The sequence below is a fragment of the Mixophyes fleayi genome, chromosome 3, assembly GCF_038048845.1.
Source record: "Mixophyes fleayi isolate aMixFle1 chromosome 3, aMixFle1.hap1, whole genome shotgun sequence".
In the NCBI taxonomy this organism is placed as follows: Eukaryota; Metazoa; Chordata; class Amphibia; order Anura; family Limnodynastidae; genus Mixophyes; species Mixophyes fleayi.
The window spans coordinates 328,492,219-328,513,126 of NC_134404.1; the positions used below are offsets into that span (position 1 = coordinate 328,492,219).

A 20,908-nucleotide genomic window follows, 5' to 3' on the forward strand; every position below is an offset into this window, starting at 1 on the left:
TACAGTCAGATGTTCCGGTACTCTCTTACTAGGGCAGAATTTTCCGACCAATGTGTTACCTATAACTATTTTACCAGCAACTGAAAAAAACAAATAAATTCCTGATCAGCATGCGTTCGAAGTGTTGATGATCAATGTGTCCTGCAATTCACACTAATTACACTGAACACGTTTTACGTCGGATCTGTGCTCTTCATCTGTCATAACCATCAAGCTGAAAAGATGGTGACTCTGCACCCTCCATAGAGATCTATAGACACCGCTGGTGCTGAGTACGTACACACTGCAGGATCGGAACGACATTGTTCTATTGATGAATGATCTTTTTAGTCCGGTTTAACAGTCAAATGAAATAATACGATGAGCTTTGGAACGGTAATCGTTATCATTGCAGCGTACACACAAATACGATATCGGGCCGGACGGTCGTTTATCGTGTGAGTGACCCAATAGTCAGCTGAAAAATCTGTAGAGTGTACCCAGCCTTATATACTGTGTTTAAGTAAGATTTAATGCAGTTGTTCATGTAAGCAAAAGGTTGATTACTTGTGGTATAGTTACACAGTATAGAGCACATTCCTGCAATGAGTGAGCACTCTAAAGACACACTAGCCCAATTTATAAGCAATCAATCCCATACGGTTTAGGGAATTTATTTTTATAAAGAACTACATTAATATAAACATTTATCATTTATGCAGCAAAGCACTCTGTACATTCTGCTACAAGTTCCGTTAAACAGCATATTTGAAGCTTCCACCCGTGTTCTTAAACAAATACAAAGTAAGATGCGCCCGGGGAACAAACCACAATAATAGTTGAATAATGTAAAAAATATTATGTGTGTGTGTGTATATATATATATATATATATATATATATATATATATATATATAAATATAATCATATTTATTTGTTTTATTCATAATAATATTTGTATAACTTTTTTTTTTAGTATTGGTCAAAATAAAGATTTTTTTTTTGTACGAGTTCCGCCATCTTTCTTTTATCTATATATTCAATTATTATTGTGGTTTGCTCCCCTGGTGCACCTTACTTTTTTGTATTTGTTATCTTTTCACAAGGGGTGGTGCCCTTGAGTAGGTTTGCGACAGGGATCATTTAGTTTATATTACACATATCTCCATTTGGGTTTTGAGCGCTCAGGATTGTTATTGAACTACCAGTGTTCTTGTTGTCTTCCCAGATGATACTCATTGAGTATTACTGTGCTGTGTTATTTTGAATGCTTCTTGTACCACCACAGTGCGTCTAATGCATGTCCACACAATTGAAAAATATAGTCCTCTCTAAATGCATAGCAAATGCTTAAACTGCATCGCATTTATGTACTTGGCTTGATAAGTGTTGTTTAATGTGCTTTAAGACATGCAGACCTTGTTTGTACAATGAAAGAAATAAAAATGCATTACAGACCACAGAAATACATAAATACAGTGATGACTTATAGCGTGCCATACATCCTGGTTGGTAAGACCTCACAATTTGGTGCCAGGAGTCCTGGTAGTTGGTGCTTTTGTCTGATGCAGCATCGTGAGCCCTCTAGTGGTGGAAGAAAATAATCTGTTTAATTCAGAACACCTTTGCAGACAAGCAGATTCAAACCTGTCACACATCATTTTTTATTTATTTTTTTCATTTTTTTTAAAAATCTTTTTTAAAACTATTCTGCATTAACCTATTAGACCAATTGTTAGTAATACTACTTTGTGTGCAGTTTCATAACATTTTATATTTAATTTTCAACAATAGTTTTTATTATGGGTTTTCAGATGTAGGGTACAGAACACAACATTTATATTTTAATTTTAAAAAATATATACTTAAAAGAAGCAGTAAAGCCACTATTTGATATAGATTATATAACAAGGGTGCAGTTTTATGCAGTTGAATAATGCTTGAAATAACTATAAAGTGTTTTTATACTTGAATAAATATGTCCACCAGCCTCTCCTGTGCAGCAGCTCTCTGTGTTTGGAGGGAGGTGCTTATAACTGAGCAGGCAGAGTTGTAGTAACCGCTTTGCAAACTTGTTGCTCAGAAATACTCTTGGTGGATTGGTGGATTCGTACATTTTGATGCGCTGAGCAGAGCCTGAATGGAGTCCTGCTGAAAATCTGAAAACTCCATGGACCCTGTGTTATGCCCAGTTCAAAATCGGAACATCCCAGGCTTCAACAACTTATGAATGAATGCAGGGACAGGCTGGACTTCATTTCTGGATGTTTTATCACCCATACCCCTGGCTTTCAGGTACAGCTGCTGGCTCCAGTTTTCCTGGCCATGCAGGTGACTGGGCTGCATGAGAATAAGCACCGATTCAAAAGTGTCAGCGCGTTCCATTAAACAACGTGCTGTAAATCAATAACAAAGTTTAATGACTAAGAATCACTCAGTCTTAGGGGGGGGGAGGGGTTCGGTTGCCGGCAACATGGCGCGCTGCACACATAGGCAGTAATTACAGTAGAGATCTCTGCTCTATGGGGTGCAAGGAAGAATGAGAGGTGGTTCCAGCTAGAACTTCAGCACGAGGTGTCTTCGTGGACATTTCGGGGACACCAGGCGCCTAATTGAATCTCCCCCCTAAAATTCAGGAAAAAAAACCAGGTGTTAAACAGTTGCTGTTTTTAATGCTGAGACGGACATTATATTTATGGTGTATAAATGCCTTTTAGATGTAGTATTCTGTTCCTTTTGGCATAAAGTATGATAAACAGACAGTATGATAAACTGGTCCCTGGTGTTACATCTCTGATGACTGCAGAACAGCGAGAGCTATGATCAGTTCAGTTCAAGGCACTCTTAGGGGTGAGACCCTAAGCCAAAATAATTACCAAGTAGTCCCCTGCCTTGCTTACCACTGGCCCTGGCTGAGGCACCCCAGGGAGCTGCCACTGCTATAGTCCTTCCTTTTACACATTCTTGCAGGTTCTATTAATCAGCCGCTGGACTATGTTTGTAGTGAGACCCCTTTTGCACCATCCCGGGGGGGTTCTATGCTGAAAAGGAGCCCTCAAAAGCAGGGTTTTTTTCTACTGTAATAAATACATTAGCAGCTCAAATATAACGTCCTGAGGCTGCAGTGACCAGTATTTTCTGAGACATGTGAAAACGATAAAATTAATTAAATGAGTGTTCCTAAAGGGAAGCAGGACTCTGAAGCTACGTTTGTTCCTTTAGAACGGATAATTCCAAATCTGTTCAAAAGTTATTGCGTGATAAAACAAAGCATGTATTCTGCAGTAATAATAGAAAAATCTATTTTCCACTGGAGGAATACTATGGCCGCTCCATTGATGAATGGAAACATTTTATATTCGTTCATAGGATTAGCCCTCAAATAAGGCCCTGCCTATATTTAGGAATATTTCTGGGCAGCATGCTGGCTTAGTGGTTAGCACATCTGCCTCTTGGCACTGGGGTCATGAGTTCAATTCCCGACCATGGCCTTATCTGTGAGGAGTTTGTATGTTCTCTCCGTGTTTGCGTGGGTTTCCTCCTGGTGCTCCGGTTTCCTCCCACACTCCAAAAACATACTAGTAGGTTAATTGGCTGCTATCAAATTGACCCTAGTCTGTGTTCCTGTCGTCTGTGTATGTATGTTAGGGAATTTAGATTGTAAGCTCCAATGGGGCAGGGACTGATGTTGGTGAGTTCTCTGTACAGCGCTGCGAAATTAGTGGCGCAATATAAATAAATGATGATCAAAATAACCTTTCTACTCGTAAATTATTTGTCTTGTTCTGTCATGCAGTTTGGTACAATCTAACATTATCACAACAGCCTAGTAAAAGTCTAATTGCAATGTAAAGTTGTGAACGCTCTTGCCAATTTTCATAAAAAATGTGTTCTGAAATTCTCCTCCCTCGGTCTCTTATACCACCATCAGGGGAGCATTTACATTTATCTGTAGGTGTGGGCTGTCCTGTGGGTAAAAGATATGTGATCAGAGCTCATGTGTCAGTACATGGGATGTCTGATATTTATATTTGCTAGAAGACTTCATCTAAACATAGGTGAATGATGAAGAACCTGTATCTGTCATACACTGTACATGCTTCTACATCACGTTTGTTTGCTTGTACATATCTATTTATGTGTCTCTGTAGGTGAATGGTCCACTTTAATCTCTGATCATGGGCCTTGATTATCCACCAGTGCGATGCAAAACTGGGATTTTCAAGGAGCTGTATAAATAGATGGGGTCCAGTCAGTGTCAGTCTTCTGGGATCTCCCACGTCGTTTGATTTCCCAGAGACACACATAGGAAGAAGCTCACAGCTACAAGGGACAGAATCCTCCACACGTATTGTCTGCTGAACCTCCCGGGTGTTTGCTTAATGTGTTCTGTTCTCACACTCTTTGAAAACATGAGGTCAGAGTATAAATGCAGATCAGTGTGATCAGATCCCAGTAAGGAGCCCCTTGGGAAAGTGTCCTGTTGTTATTCTTCCGTGGCCTGCAGGAAATAAACACAGGGCTCCTAGTTTGTGGAGTTGTGATAACCAATCCTTTCCCTCTTATCGGTTCCATTCAGTTCCAACCTGGTCTCTATGGCCAGTCACAGGGGAAAGATAACATCTGCTTGTTACGGTTATAAATCAAGCTTGAACACCTATGTAGTAACATGCACAATGTTGTTCTGTTTGCTTATCCATACTTGCAGTGTTCCCAGAGCAATTTATTTCCCAGAGAATCCCCTCTTATCTCATGTGTCACTGCAGGCCCAGCTTCCCAGTGTTCGCAGCCCAAATTGCTCTGAGTTGTCTACTTGCTGGGGGTGGAGAGGAAAGAAAAACAATGAGGATGATTATTTATGCACATCGCACAAAGGTGCAAATGTACACTACACAATAGCAACCAATCGGACCTTTGTTTTCATATTCTAGCTTGCATTGGAGTGTTAAAAACTAATTGCTGATTGGATGCTATAAATTCAGTGCAGTTTTGCACCATCGAGCAATGTTGGTAAACACAAGTCCAATCATAGGTATAATAGTGACAAATGGTATATTTACATCTACACTGAATCTTTTTAACAGGCGGTTGACCTAATGATGCCTCGCAAAGTTCATTGTACTGTGAGCACCCGCATTTCTATAATGCAGATCTTTTGCTCTGATTGTTGATACCTGTTGTCAATAAAGATTGCTTTATTTTCTATGATGATTTGCCCATTTGGGTTAGACTGCACTCAGTGGTAGATTCAAATATAGTAGGCCTGACCAATCTGTAGTTCTCCTGGTGTGAAACTACAAGTCCCAGCATACCTTGCCAGTTATTGGCTGGCTATCTGCTGGCAAAGCATGCTGGTGCTTGTAGTTTCACTACACCTGGAGAGCCACAGATTGTTCAGGGCTGTTCTATAAATGGGATGTGTATTAGTTGGAGAGAAAGTGGTCCTTTACAATTTGGTGCCATTTTAATATATACCTATTGTTATAACAGATCAAATGCCTGATGACTTCTTTAGTTAATCATTTTGGATACATAATCTATATTCCTGTTATGAAGAAATGTATTGTAACATTGGATCAAGCGTGATCTTTGTTTCATTTGATGAAGCTTCCATCACTCTGAAGGTGTTGCCACACGTCCCTGTGTGTCATCTGCTAAGTTACAATACTATGTGGCTAATGTTGTGAATGATGCAAGCTTTGTATCAGACTCGCTGCACCTTCTCTGCTTTCTAATGACTCCTGTATTCCAGGGAGGTTTGACGAGTGTGTGATAGAGGAGAGACGGCAGTGTGCGGAGGATTTGCTTCAGTTCTCGGCCAACATCCCAGCTCTCTATAACAGTGCACAATTGGAGGACTTTTTTAAGGTAAATCGCAGCTATCATGTTATCCTTTTAGTACCTAGGCTTGTTAAAGTTTATTTTGTATTTAATGCATACATAGTGTTAAAAAATAAAAAGTTTTGTGTCCTACCCTTTTAAATATAGGGTGTATAGGAAGTCCTTTTAGGTTAAAAAAAAAAAAAAAAGACTAGTTAATGCTTTTCTTTCTATAGTATTGGCTTGGAGTCACTATCCTTGCAGGTCTACTTGTGCCACTACAGGAGCCTTGTACAGCTGCTCTGGCTTTGGTGAAGTCTGTTAAACTGGAAATGAAGAACTGATTCTGTTGCTCTAGCTGAGTGGTCAGATAACCTGGGAGCCTGTAAGACATATTAGCAGATGACCGAGCACAGGCTGACCATGATCATCGGCCAGTTAGATTCCGCCTTTGCTCTCCTGTAGCGGTAACGCTGTGATGTTAGGACAATTTGGAGATATGGCAGCTTGTGTGGCCACCTGAAAGCGGCAAGATGGGATGTTAGTCAAAAATTAAAAGCAGATCTAAATCGTTATACTCTCAATAAAGCTAATTTAAGGATGGTTTCCTTTAAGCGGCCCCCAGTTCTAGAGAGCCCCTTTCATTTTTTTCTTTTACTTTCGTATATTTTTGCCCGTTGCTAACAAACTCCCTGTAATGGAATGTAAAGCTGGCCACACAGAGCAATCCTACCACTGGCCCTGTCCCTTTGGGATCGGCCTGTTCAGCGCTCAGGGTCAAGAGAGCGGATGACTTCTAGACCCCACTGGTCATGTGATCAGTAGATGATTGTACACGCAGGGGGCACACACACAACGCTCATCTCTCCACCGCATTATGGGCATGTCCCATAAGAACCCATAATAATCACCATTATGATAGCAATGTCTATTGTTTGTTATTTAATACTGGAGGGACGAGATAAACATGTTTAAAGTCATATTTTACCCTTTTGTTTTATTATGTTTAATATAATTAGCAGTTGATTGTGAGCTTGCGAGCAGGGCCCTCTTACCTCTCTGTATGTATTACCCAGTATTGTTTTATTACTGTTTGTTCCCAATTGTAAAGTATTACGGAATTTGCTGGCGCTATGTAAATAAATGTGGATGATTATAGCAGAACACTGAAGTTTGTTCAGACTATTGACTTTCAGTGTATTGAAATGTTACAAATTTTTGTTTGTCCTATATACCAAAATGAAATTGAGGGGTAGCAGTACAAAGAACTATTATATCACTTTAAGTCTAGATTTGCTTGCAGTTTCCTAGGTAACAAAACTGTTCTACACAGATCTCTGGATTGACATTTTTGGGGAATGCTTTCCATCTCTTTAGATGGTTAGTCACTGACTTTACGCACCTGCTTGCAATGTAGAAAGTGAAATGAATGTCTGTTTTGGTTTTTTTTTGTTTGTTATTTTATTTTGACTGTCCGCGTTGAGGCTCGTTTAGCATGCTTTAAGAACGCAAGTTAAGCTTCCGATGGTAACGTCTTTGTGTGTTAACACTCGGTCACAAATGCGTTGTGCAAAATGTTAGCGATATTAAATATCTGCAATAAAATTCCTTCATCAAAACCACACTGAGAAGGGTGAATTAATGAACTTGTTATAGTAAACAGAGTGCGGTGTCTCACTCTCAGAACGGAGATAAAACCTGATTTGAAGTGTGCGGCATTCATTGAAAACGTGAAGATTCCGATCTGTTACGTTAGATAACTGACTCCTGGAGGTTTCACTAACGCAGAGATAAGACACTGGCGCGTTACACTGCGCACATGCTCAAAGCGGTTTCACAATACCACAAATCCGAGAAACAAGAAATGGCAGAAGGCTGGAACTCTCGCCCAAAACAACACAATCTAAATTTACATAATGCATAAAAAAGTCTCTAAATAATCCTCTGGAGACGCTGTTTGGTTCCCTCTCCATTTATGGATATACTCATGGAAAGTGAGAAGATAACAGGCAGCTGATTCAAACGTCTTGAAATGGAAACATATTACTTTCCAATAAGGGAGATCGAGTAGAAGCTTTTCACATATATGGCAGCATCTGTTATATCCTCACCGAAGAAATGGAAGAGGGAGAAGCATAACTTGGTGTGACTGGTTGGGTACGAGATACCGAAGACCTAAATGCCAATAATAGTTTCAACGATATTGTAAAAGCGACAGATGTAAATTCCGACATGAGTAAACTTAGACGTTTTTTAAATAGTGACATACCAGAAGTCACGCAAACGGATATCCCAAGTTGGAGATGAACATCGCTTGTAAGGGCTGATGCTATTGAGGGACCAATGAGGACCTGGCGGCTGTATAATTTAGAACCTTTCCTAAAATGCATTATACAGCTGCCGTGTCCTCGCATTGCCCCCTTAATAGCAGCAGCCCTTAGAAGTGACGTCAATCTCACACTCGGGATGTCTGTCTGTCTAAATTCTGGTATGTCACTATTTAAAAACGTCTAATTTTACTCATGTCGGAAATCACATCTGTCGCTTTTAAAATATCGTTGAAACTGTTGTCGACATTTAGGTCTTCGGTCTAATGACCACCACCGGGTGTGACGCCGCTAATCGGAAAGTGTCAAATACAAACTAAAAACTTCAATGATTGTACTCATTAAATGAAAAAAATGCAGATCTAAAAGTGTATACATCCGAGAAATCATTTTATCACAATAAACCACCCTGCACGTGGTCTCAGTGTGGATATGGGATTCAAGCATAGTGGTGTATCAAATTTTCAGGATGGTGTGTGGTCATTGTTCCTCTTGGATTCGGAGCCTCCTTTCTATTTAGTTGCTACTATCACATGTATTATAACCGAATCTCGGACATTTCAACGCCAAAAAACAACCCTCATCTCCTAAGTCAGCAACGTTTGTGAGTCAATGAAGAAGAAAGGCTGTAGCATGACGTTTTATTAAGCACAGATATGTGTCCTACAATGACGCTTGCATACGAACATGAATAAAAACAACCGCGTGTAAGGTGGAATCAAAAGTGACCAATCTGACTTCTACCAGATGGTAGTGTTGAAGCCCTCGTACATAATGGAAAGTCGGTAGTCCTAGAGGTTCACAATACCACACCACGGTATATTCCACTCCCCTGTTACTCCACCAATGCGTCTCAACTCATAAGTCGTTTTCAAGGTGATTCCTGGAGGTTCCACGCTGGGTATGATCATACATGATTGTATGTTTTTGTAATGCAACGCTTGACTCCCTGTTGGTGCGATTTTGCTAAACAATAGCCCTAAAGAGTTTTTCTCACTTAAAGCATTAAAGAACATGTCCGCTTGATTTTTCTTTGTCTTATTTCAAATCCTCCAAGTGACATGTTTTGAAAATACCTTTTTTATTTATTTTTTGTGCATAAGAAATGTATAATGATGCAGCACCAAAGGCTTTGCAGAGAGCAGCATCAATGTGTCAGGAGTCCTGGCTACCTGACCAGTCTTCTATCAGTGAGTAGGGAAGGGAGGGGCTGTGCGAGCTCAGACTTCTGACAGCTCTGACTGTATTCATTCACGTCGGCTGAATTCTCCCACTCACAAGTAGAAACAGCTCTGCATATACGGTTATATCTCTACCAGTCGGCAGTAGAGCTGTTGATAGCAGTAATTGGCAAATCATCGTTTTATCATTTTAGGGCAGTGGTTCCCAAACTTTTTCAGTTCGCGGCACCCTTAGAATCTCCATAATTTTTTTAAGGCACCCCTCCAAAATAATTACTGAGCAGTCCCTTTTTATAAGTAGTTGGGTCAAAATGACGTAATAAGTATTTAGGGCAGGACAGAAATACTTTGTTGTTTAAATAACATACATACATACATACATACATACATACATACATACATACATACATACATACATACAATAATATACATACATACATACATACACACATACATACATACATACATACATACATACATACATACATACATACACACATACAATAATATACATAAAAAGAAAAGAATATTTTTATATATTTGTTTTCAATTTTATTTCTGTCAAAGAATAATTTACAGCTAATATTAAGAGGAATAAGATCAAATAAAATAACATGTACAAAATTCATCTCACTGTGCCCCTCCATCCACACACACTGTGCCCCTCCATCCACACACACTGTGCCCCTTCATCCACACACACTGTGCCCCTTCATCCACACACACTGTGCCCCTCCATCCACACACACTGTGCCCCTTCATCCACACACACTGTGCCCCTCCATCCACACACACTGTGCCCCTTCATCCACACACACTGTGCCCCTTCATCCATACACACTGTGCCCCTCCATCCACACACACTGTGCCCCTTCATCCACACACACTGTGCCCCTTCATCCACACACACTGTGCCCCTTCATCCACACACACTGTGCCCCTTCATCCACACACACTGTGCCCCTTCATCCACACACACTGTGCCCCTTCATCCACACACACTGTGCCCCTCCATCCACACACACTGTGCCCCTCCATCCACACACACTGTGCCCCTTCATCCACACACACTGTGCCCCTTCATCCACACACACTGTGCCCCTTCATCCACACACACTGTGCCCCTCGCCATCCACTCACGCTGTCTGCCCCTCGCCATCCACTCACGCTGTCTGCCCCTCTCCATCCTTTTACCCCATCATTGCTGTATCCTTTCCCTTCACCTCCGTTTCTTTACTTAACATATTTTGCTTTCTTCTATTTCTTCTGTTTTCTCTTCTATCTTCTTACCAATGCGGCGGCGCCAGGGACCCAGCATCCTCCTCTCTCCCGCCGCTTCTCACTGAATATGTCGGGCATGATGACGTCGCGCCTGATATTCAGTGAGAAGGGAGAAGGATGTTGGGTCCCTGGCGCCGCTGGATTGGTAATTTTTTTTTTTTTTTTTTTTTCTTTTGTCCCCTGGCCGTGACACTACTGCGCACACTTTGGGAACCGCTGATTTAGGGGCTTTGAATTTTCACAAAAATGGGCGGAAATGTTCCCTTTTATAATGTTTTTTCCATCTTGTGTAGGGAATACATTCCCTCTAGTAGTCTGCTGTCTGACATATAGAAACTTAAAAATCAAAGACAAGTCTCCTCCTTTAAAAGTCAAAACGTCTGATGGAAATATATTGGATTAGTTACGTTATGTTCCTTATTAGAAGCACATGGACCATAATAGTTTGTGTATCAAAGTCTTAAGCAGAGTACAGCAGGAATACAGAAGCAGTGATGACAAGTTGGTCTAAAGCTCTCGTCCAGGTACAGAACAGATGAAAAGATGTAAAAATGAACATATTCCACTTATGGGAGTTGTTATAAGTGGACGTTTAAAAACTGCTAATTATAAGGATCATTGCTACATTATAAAGGCCAATTCATAAGTTACAGCTGCATAAATAATACAAGATGACGCATTTTTAACAATTTCTTTTTGCTCAGAAAACCTCTGGAAGAAGCTAATCTACAGAGGAAAGTGGTCTGTCTTGAACTTAACAAGATATTCTACAAGGCCTCTGGTTGTATCAGCCATTGTAGGTCCATGATCTTCTATTCTCCATTCTAATGTCTGAGTGTAAATTGAAGGACTAAATTAAATCTGTGTATTCCGATCTCTGTAATACCGGACTGTACGTTCTTCTTGCAGGGTGGAGAAGTGCATGATGGGTCTGATCTGATTGGCCCAGCAGAACCATTTGGAGATTTTCCTGATAGTCTGTCTGACTGTAGCTCTGAAGGTGAGTTGTCTTTCAAATTCGCTCTATGGGTGCGGACGTTTTCCTCTCCTGCTTTTCACATGTATGTATAGTGGTAATGCCGTTTCATCCATACTGCAGAACATTCGTAAGTTGTTTTTTATTTTTTTTTTGTTCAGCTACTTCAGACTCTTTTTTTTTTTTTTAAGGATATTATTTGTAAGGGCAAATCTGGATTTTTTTTAAAATTTTTTTTATACCTGTTCCCGTTGTTTTTAATCAGAAAACAGAGGAGTTGGGCCTCACAGTGGCTTAGTGGTTAGCACTTTTGCCTCACAGCACTGGGGTCATGAGTTCAATTCCTGACCATGGCCTTATCTGTGAGGAGTCTGTATGTTCTCCCTGTGTTTGCGTGGGTCTCCTCCAGGTGCTCCGGTTTCCTACCACACTCTAAAAACATACTGGTAGGTTAATTGGTTGTTATCAAATTGACTTTAGTCTCTCTCTGTCTGTGTCTGTCTGTGTGTGTATATTAGGGAATTTAGACTGTAAGTGCCAATGGGGCAGGGACTGATGTGAGTGAGTTCTCTGTGGAATTAGTAGCCCTATATATATAGCTGATGATGCTGATCTCTGATAGTGCACACAGGGACATTAGAGGTGGATGTTCTACTTATGGGTTACCCCTGCTCTGTCAGTGGCCTTGTTATCTGCTGTGTGCGCTGTTCCTGCTTCTCTACATACAGATGTAAAATCTCTGTTCCTCTAGTCAGCTGCCGGAACAGAAGAGAACCAGAGTCCCTCTGTACGGACTGATATATATTTTTTTAATTTTTTTTTTTTTTAATGGTCTTAACAAATGTATGTATTACCTATAATATGTGTATAGAAATGGATAGACATATAGAGCCTGATTCAACTTCGCAATGTGTACGTAAAAATAATGAAAAGAAAAGAGAACGCATGTAACTTGTACTTTCTTGCGCATCTATTCAAATACAAGCGTATCTCCAGATATGTTTCCATTTGAATCCGGTTGTAAATATGCTCTGGCTGTATGTTGCTGGCTGTATGTAGACAGACAGAACACACTATATTGCAGAAATGTATGTGCGTATCTTACAATGTCCCATCAGAACGCATACAAAATAAAAAATATTTTCTAAAACAAATGAACAACTTTTAATACGATGATCATTCATTTTAATATGTTTAAAAAAATATATAATATAAGTGTGTGTGTCTGTGTGTGTGTATGTATGTATGTATGTGTATATATATATATATATATATATATATATATATATATATATATATATATATATATATATATGTGTGTATATATATATATATATATATATATATATATATATATATGAGAGAGATATAATGTTCTTGATGTGTACTGTACATAAAATGCAATGTTCTAGTTTCTCTTACTTGCTGCACATACATACATGTCAGACAGCGATCAGTCAGCGTTTACACCTGCCCGGTAACTGGTGCAAATGATCCGGCTATAAAACACCTACTTAGATCTATCCCGACCATGATTTGGCAGTATTTGCGTTAGCACGTCCTTACTGTACATTGCCTGCGTCCATTTGCCCCTTCACAAATCAAATCATAGGCAGTTGTGTCATTTTTGTTTTGACATGAATTGTATGCAATTGTTTTCATTAGTGTAAGGTCTGTTTCTGAGCAGAGCTATTTCACGCAAGATACGGCACACAAAGGGGGGAATTCAATTGGCCGCGTTACTTGAAAAAGTAAAGTGGCCTGCGCACTATTACCGTTATTATGGTGATAGTGCACGTAAATACTGGGTTAATATTACCGTAATAATGGTAATACGTTTTACACTGCGGTACTTTGTGTATTTTGAATTCCCCCCAAAACGGCTTACTTCCGAACATGATTCAAGCCCATAATGTGTGTATAGGGATGGATGGACGGACATATAGTGTGTGTGTATATAGAGATGGATGGACGGGTGGAAGGACAATATAACGTCCGCCCGTCATCTCTATGCGCACAATTTAACGTGCGCCTAGAGAGGGACAGGCGGACAATATAACGTGCGCATAGAGAAGGGCGAATGGACAATATAACTTGCGTTTAGAGAGGAACGGACAATATAACGTGCGTATAGAGAGCGATGGGTGGACGGACATATAATGTGTGTATGTTTAGAGAGGGGTGGATGCAATATATAATGTGTGTATGTTTCCACCAGTGACTGCTTCAGGTGGGTTCAGTAATGTTTTAAGGCCTGTTTTTCCGTCATGGTTTGGGTGCAGTTATTTCCTTAGTAGACAAGATCACGGTTAATCACTACTTAATGGTAATGTGTGATCATCTTCACCCAAAGTTGCTTGTATGGTTGTCCGATGATTTGATGGGCATGACACCGATGTTATCTAAAGGTCATAGTCTTGTCGGTCACCAGAACTGAGGCCAGTCCAGAATTTGTGTCATGTTTTAGTTTGGGTGACGTTATAGTGTATAGGGTGCTTCATCCCTCATGCACACGGCGTGTATGTGTGTAATGTAAGTTTGGCCTTATGTTTGGGATCATTGACCTTCTTTTGAAAGATGAACTTTTGCTCAAGCTTCAGTTATTTAGCAGACTGAAACAGACTCTATTACAGTATATTCCACTATCTTCCTTTAACAAGATACCCAGTCCCTGTTGGGAAACGCGTAATGCTGCCATCGCCATACGTCACATGATGGTTATTGAGCTGTGGGCAGTGTTAGATTTGCCCCACACACTCAGTTTTGACCGTTAACTAAAAAGCTGCATCTTGGTCTCCTCTGAGCACAAAATCTTTTCCCACTTGACAACTCCGGACGTGATTTTACATGGTTCTTCTATGCCACCCTCCCATACAGGCCAACCCTTCTCTATCCCACCATCCTGTCCTCTAACCTTCAAAGTTCTATGTTGTCCCTGAGTGTTCAGCTGTGCACAATACATCCCTGCAGTGCTTTATGTCTACGGCTAGGTACTCACTGAATTCTCTGAGCAACGTGTTATCTCAAACGATTGTACCTACGACTGAAGTTCTGATCAGTGGTGATTCATGCATACACACTGACACTATTTACCTTCAGATCTGTGCTCTTCATCTGGTCCTTTAGTTTTTGGAGAGTGAAAGAAACCAGTTGTATATCTGGCCCAGTCAATACTTCTAAATACTCCCCGGTCTAGAATATCTATACATATACATGTCCTTTGAAATTTCTCCCGGTAATTTGCCGTGAATACAGTGACTAGACAGACTGCATTTTAGGGGTCTCTGGAAGAGATCTGTTTTAAGTTGTGATATAAAGTGAAAATTCTATGTAATTATCACAATTGAGTTCCTAAATTTTTTATGGCTTTACCTTCTTGATCACAATCGTACATGTGTATTATTGATTTCCATCAGAAATCTGTAAGGCTGTGGAGCAATTACTCGGCTCGGACATTCTATTACTTGACCTCTTGGTGGCAGTGTTGCTATGTTTTGTCCTCTCTCAGATAGACATGGGGCCGCTCTGATCACAGGCTTAATACATAAATGTTTGGAATATAGTCTAGTGTCAGAATCTGGGAAACATCTGTGCTTGAGAGATGCAAATTTGAATTGTTAACCGTATTCAAACCGGCCTTCAAAACACTTGAAAATGAATATTTGGTTGTTTTTTTTGTTATTTTTCTGTTTCATTTTATTTATTTTTTTTCCTTAAGTGACAGTGCCAATTAAGTGTTGTGGCACTCAGCGACAAATGATTGCACATAATACAGCTGTCAGTGGCGACCCACAATAATCTGCAGGATCTGAATTAATCAACTGCTAATTTTGCAGGGCAAGTAAATGGCATTTTTATGACGGGTGTTAAGAACGCTGTTTAATGTTGTACATCTAGAAGACACACAAAACACATATATAGAGAGCTTTTTGCTGTCAACACAGACGCACACTTATTATTATTTTTTTTTATCACACTTATCTATTTAAATGTATCATTGTAATTATGGACTGATTAGATCATGTTTTACATTTATGTTGAGTCGAATTGTATAAATTAATTTTGTTACTTGAAAGGTTCTTTACATAAAGGTTAGAATCCTGTTCCAGACATAGACATACTACCGGAATCCTATTGCACACTACTGCAAACACTTTTGCATCCACAAGATTCCACCACGCTGCCTGATGCTTAGATACTGGATCACTACACCCTGTTCTACTCAATACTTCTAGAAGAAAAATTGTGTGAATACTAGGGTATATTCTCTTTAAAGTGGACGTGTTGTTCCCAACGACGGCTACATGCCGAAGCGAAACGCCCCCGTCTTGTCGCTGGTTCAAATAAAAGCCTGTCCCCCCTGTGCGTAAGGGAAGTTGCAAGTGTTAGACATTAACGAGGGATTTATTTAGTTGACTTTGACCGGTTTCAAAAATGTAGTAGAACGCCTGTTTAATTTGACCTCTCCTTGTCCTCGTCGGTGACATTAGGTGAAGAGGAGTTAAATTGGTAAAAACGCAAATAACATAAATGAAAGGGATTCAAACACACTGATAAATAATCCGCGTTGTCTTCACAAACTCACTATATATAAACGAGCATTCTTCCTTCTTGCTATAGAAAAGGCTGCTGGGCAAGAGGTTATTTTTTTTTTTTCATTTGGGTCAATGGTTCTCTTTGATATTATGTTTATTGCAACTTTTCTCTGGCTATCTTCAAGCATAAAATAAACATATTATTAATATTTTGGTAAAAGTATTTCATCCTTTTAATGTTTTCATTTTTTCTAATTAAAAATATGAATACGTTATTTTTCTAAATACTTAAAGTATATTGTAGTGCAGCACTGACAGCTTACAGACTTATGTGGCCGTATACTTGTTACAGAACGTCACAGTTCCTTCTTCTTAGAATATGCTTCAGTGTGATGATCACTGGGGCTGAGTAGAGGTGTGGGCAGCACCGTAGCAGAAGGAAGTGGGGTGTCACGCCCATCGCCTTGTGCTTCCTCCTGCAGTCACTGTATTAGCAGCATCAAGACAAGAAGAATCCTCTATTCCCTTCACCTTTCTACTCCCACCCTCAGATCTTACACTACTAGGCACCGGTGATTGGTGTCACACTACCAGTTCTCCTGCAGGAGAGCAGTGTCTGAGGGCAAACAGGAGCAGGCTGTGGTCCAGCGGGTGAGAAACTCCTCTCTTGTGCCTCCTGAGTGGAGGTCCTGGCCTCTTCTCATGGGATTATGGTCATATCCAGCTCTTAGTAAGACACTTCTTACACTCGTGGCTCTTTCTACTCAAGACTGTATTTTTTTTTTCCTAGTTCCTGGGCCAGAGACAGGGATGTCTCTGCACCTTTTGGCTGTAGTTATCCTTCACTTTCATAGAAGGTGCAGATAGTATAACTAACTTAGAAATGAAGAGAGGGCTGGTTACCAGGAGTGGAGATCACTTCCATTATTTGTTGTTGCAGCATTCCACATCCCCTGGAGGTTCATCTTACCTGGCCTCTTAGAATATGCTTTAGTGTGAAGATTCGATGTGCCAAGTATGTCAGGGAGACTGGGAGCTCCATGAGCTACTGTAATAGATAGCTATATGGTATACACATGGGCGGCTGTCCGTCTTTACGCACCAGGATGAGAACCGCACGGTCCCTATTGACTTCTGATGCTAGATGGGCCCTGGATGTAGTAGCTTAGTACCCGTGAGTGTTAACATTGCAGTATTGATACTTATCCAGTTGACCACTATTTTGAGGACCAGCGGTCTTCCCGGTGGACTGAAAGTATGGAGCACACTATGGCCACCTGAGATAGGGAGCCCTAAACTTGAGAGCCAGGACAGCCTGCCGTGGTCAGAGCTGGAACATAGTTGTGTAGTGGGAGGGTGAAGTGGTAAATGTATATCTTTTAGGCATTAAAGAAAACTTTTTAAACAAAGGTAATGTTTAAGGATGTAGTGACCCTTCACATCCTCTGTCTCTATATAAGAAACCTGCAAATCCAAATCCCCATCTTCGTACTTTGATGCCATGTGACGCTTATATTAGTAATGTTGATTAGACGATCAGATGACAGACAGGAGGGTATTCAATTGTCAGGGAGTTTTTTTTTTTGTTTTTTTTTACCGTATTAAAATGACTTGGCGCTGATTTTTATAATTTTCGAGAGGGTTAACTACTCGTGATTCAATTTCATTTTTAATGCTCATTTTTTTTTCATGAAACAGTCCTCTCGCGCTCCAGTGAAAGGCCTATTGAAAGTATAGGGTGTGCGAGAGGCAGCCGCGTTAAAAGCTGTTAAATTGTTTTTTTAACGCTGCGCGTTAAACAGGCAGATATGCTGTTTTATCTCGCACCTCTTTGGGGTGTGTTTTCTTGTGAAAAAATAATGAAATAAAATAAACCTAAAAAAAATAATTAAAAAATAAAATCACTTAATTATACTTATGTACGTTTTTGGTACAAATATGAATGTAGTAATGTGTTTTGACATGGTATAGATGATTCTATGGTAAAAATTTTAAAAATATGTTAAAGAAAGTAATGTAGGTATAATCAATGTGTAATGCAATCTAATGTATGAAAATGTATGCAAAACCTTTTGTTTGTGTTATAAATGACCGCGTTAAAACTCCCCTTCACTCCCCTAAAAACTCACAAACACAATGTTTAACGCGCGGGGGCAGCGGTCCCACTTTTTCAATTGAATTGCACGTGTTTTCACACTGCGCTAACAAAAAACGGTCACTATTGCAGTTAAAAATCCACGGGAGATTTTTTTTTTTTTTTTTTTTTTTTACGCTGCAGGAAAAGAAACAACTCGTGGACAATTGAATTCCCCCCACAGTTCTAATCGATAAAGACAAGTATAGCTTATAGTTCTTTTGAGTTGAAATGAATTTGGGTGCCTGATTAAGTGAAGATTACGTATATTTATTTCTACAAAATGTTTTCCATAGTTTAATTTTAAGTTCTTCACTTATCAGTTATTTTATTTTTGAGAGTTCCTGTTTAAACAGTTAAATAAAAGCAGCTTCCAGGACCTCCAGATTGTTGGGCTCAGCAGGAGGGGGTTGTGCAGTGGTTAAGATGTACCATTTACAATCTGTTTTTCTCATGGATGCGTCTCCGTTTCTCCCAGCGCCTTTTGCTTACTCACCTGTAACACAATAATAATTGTTAGCTTCTTCTGTGTCTGTGTTGGAAGCGGAGCAGGGGGAACGCGGTGCCAGGAACTGGCGCCAGGAATGTGCAGCACATCTGAAGGGTAGCTCTGCTGCACTCACCACGTGAGAAGGGTTTTCTATAATCATGTAAGATGCCCGCGACACAGTCTCTTCTTCTGACAGAGGTCGACAATGATGCATAGTCATATTTCCTGCGCCCGCATTCAAACCGCTTGACAAGCGTTTACAAGCGGAATGTCACATTCGTATTACGACACCTCGTCTCTTTACCCCTGGTATATGGATTTATTTTTTCATTCTAGAAAAACATGCAGCACATTTTTTTTTTTTTTTTTTCTTCTTATATATTTCTTGAAACGTGTTGATTTTGAACCCAAAGATTTAAATATGTCAAAAATGGGTCTTCGTATGCAAAACAAAACCTATTTAATAAAAAAATAACTACGTTTATAAACCAGCCTGTTTTTGTTAAGTGTTCGATAGAACATACAAGTATTATCCTGCACAAAGAATCGTATGTGTTTTGGATATTTGAGTTTGTTTTAACAAAGAACTTTTAAAGAAAAATATGGCCTTTGGGTCTTGGTGGACACTGTGATAATGTGAGTTAATCTGGCCCGTGGAAGCCAAATAATAAGTTACTATTGAGCGCAAGGTGATGCGATGCGTCTACGGAACGGTCTGCGGAGACTTGTCTGAGTTTTTACAGAGATTTGCACTCCTTTTCCCTCGTGTCCCATAGAGGTGCGCAGAAAAGTGAGCGGAGACTTCTTACCGTAACGGCCGGCAATATGCGCATATGAACATTGATACGATGTTCTGTGGCACCTCGCACCAAGTTGAATCTGCCACTATAAATGGTAGTTGTGCTAAAAAAATAAATGAATAAAAATGAACAATCTCAGATCCTGAATTAGAAATGTTAGAATGTAGTTGTGTGTGTACACTCTACATGTGTTAATGTGGACCCTGTGTGTGTTCTCCTAGTGAGGAAAGATTCCTGTGGCCTAGATGACGTGACATTCACCAGCCAGTCCGAATGTGGAGGTGAGTTACTACTCGATTAACTCAACAATTGTGAACCCTAATTTGTGGTCTCGTGTTTTGTCTGCTTGTCAGTATGCACCACTAAACAGGCCCCGCCCACTACTAAGTCAACATTCAGTTTCAATGTGATCTTTATTGGCGTTCATAAAATAGCCAGTGAGGGCAAAATATACCTCGATATGAGGATCGTTTTAAACCACGATGTTATTGTTTGTTATTAATCTTTTTATTTATTACACTTTGTAGAGCGAGTTCTCTCTCTGTTCATTTGTACATGGGGATGTTCTTTTCTTTTTAAAATGTATGTACTACACAGGGCTTGGTGCAAAAGACTCACCGGAAATTAACATTATCAAAACTGTAGTTTGTTTATACGTTTTTGTCACTGAACTTTGATGCTGCAACACTTACTACTATACATTTTTATAGGCAGTTACTATACTTTTGCATTTCGCTCTCTTCCACTTTTCTCCAGGACTCTCCAGTGACAGCGACCTGATCTCTTTGACCGTGGACGTAGACTCTCTGTCCGGAACAGATGATGGAATGGCATCTAACCAGATTTCACCAAGTAAACCATTCTGTGCGCCTCCGTCCCCTGGATCGGTAGCACAAAACTACTCGGCCTCCGGTTACGAAGGGGTTAAAGCCGAAGCGGAGACAGAGGGCCGCAGCCTGTTTGCTGCCAAACTAAAGCAGAAGCTTGGCAAAGCTGACTACCTGGCGAAGGCTGGCGAGCTAATCACCTTGGCCGTGAAGAAGGAGACAGAGCAGGACTACGAAGCGGCGTTCGGATTTTACAGGAAAGGCGTCGATCTCCTCTTGGAGGGTGTACAAGGTGACTTTCTCGGCAATATGTTCTTATACTTTTACTTTGTAAAGTTGCAGGTCTTTTGTTTTTACATTTCCGTTTCCTCTAAAATTGCTCACGGGAGCTGTTGCCACCTCTTGTGACTCTTTCCCATCCTGCGCACATCTCAGTTTACCATAATTCTTTCTAATTGCTCTAAAATGTTTCCCACTTATACTGTTTTGCCCGTTGTCTGTATCCTGACTCCTGAATTAAAAGGAAACTCTTTATATATATATATATATATATATATA

At 40.1% G+C, this 20,908-nt stretch overlaps 1 protein-coding gene across 2 annotated transcripts in view; it reads left to right on the forward strand.

The window, feature by feature from the left end:
- RPS6KC1 (ribosomal protein S6 kinase C1) overlaps positions 1 to 20,908 on the forward strand; it is a 94,385-nt gene that overhangs the window by 12,903 nt on the left and 60,574 nt on the right. Inside the window, exons 4-7 of one of the 2 annotated variants that reach the window (XM_075204237.1) lie at positions 5,732 to 5,847; positions 11,498 to 11,588; positions 19,745 to 19,804; positions 20,280 to 20,642. In XM_075204237.1, the coding sequence (XP_075060338.1) occupies positions 5,732 to 5,847; positions 11,498 to 11,588; positions 19,745 to 19,804; positions 20,280 to 20,642 (630 nt within the window). The remainder of the gene's footprint in view (positions 1 to 5,731; positions 5,848 to 11,497; positions 11,589 to 19,744; positions 19,805 to 20,279; positions 20,643 to 20,908) is intronic. The other variant, XM_075204238.1, reaches the window with a different exon arrangement.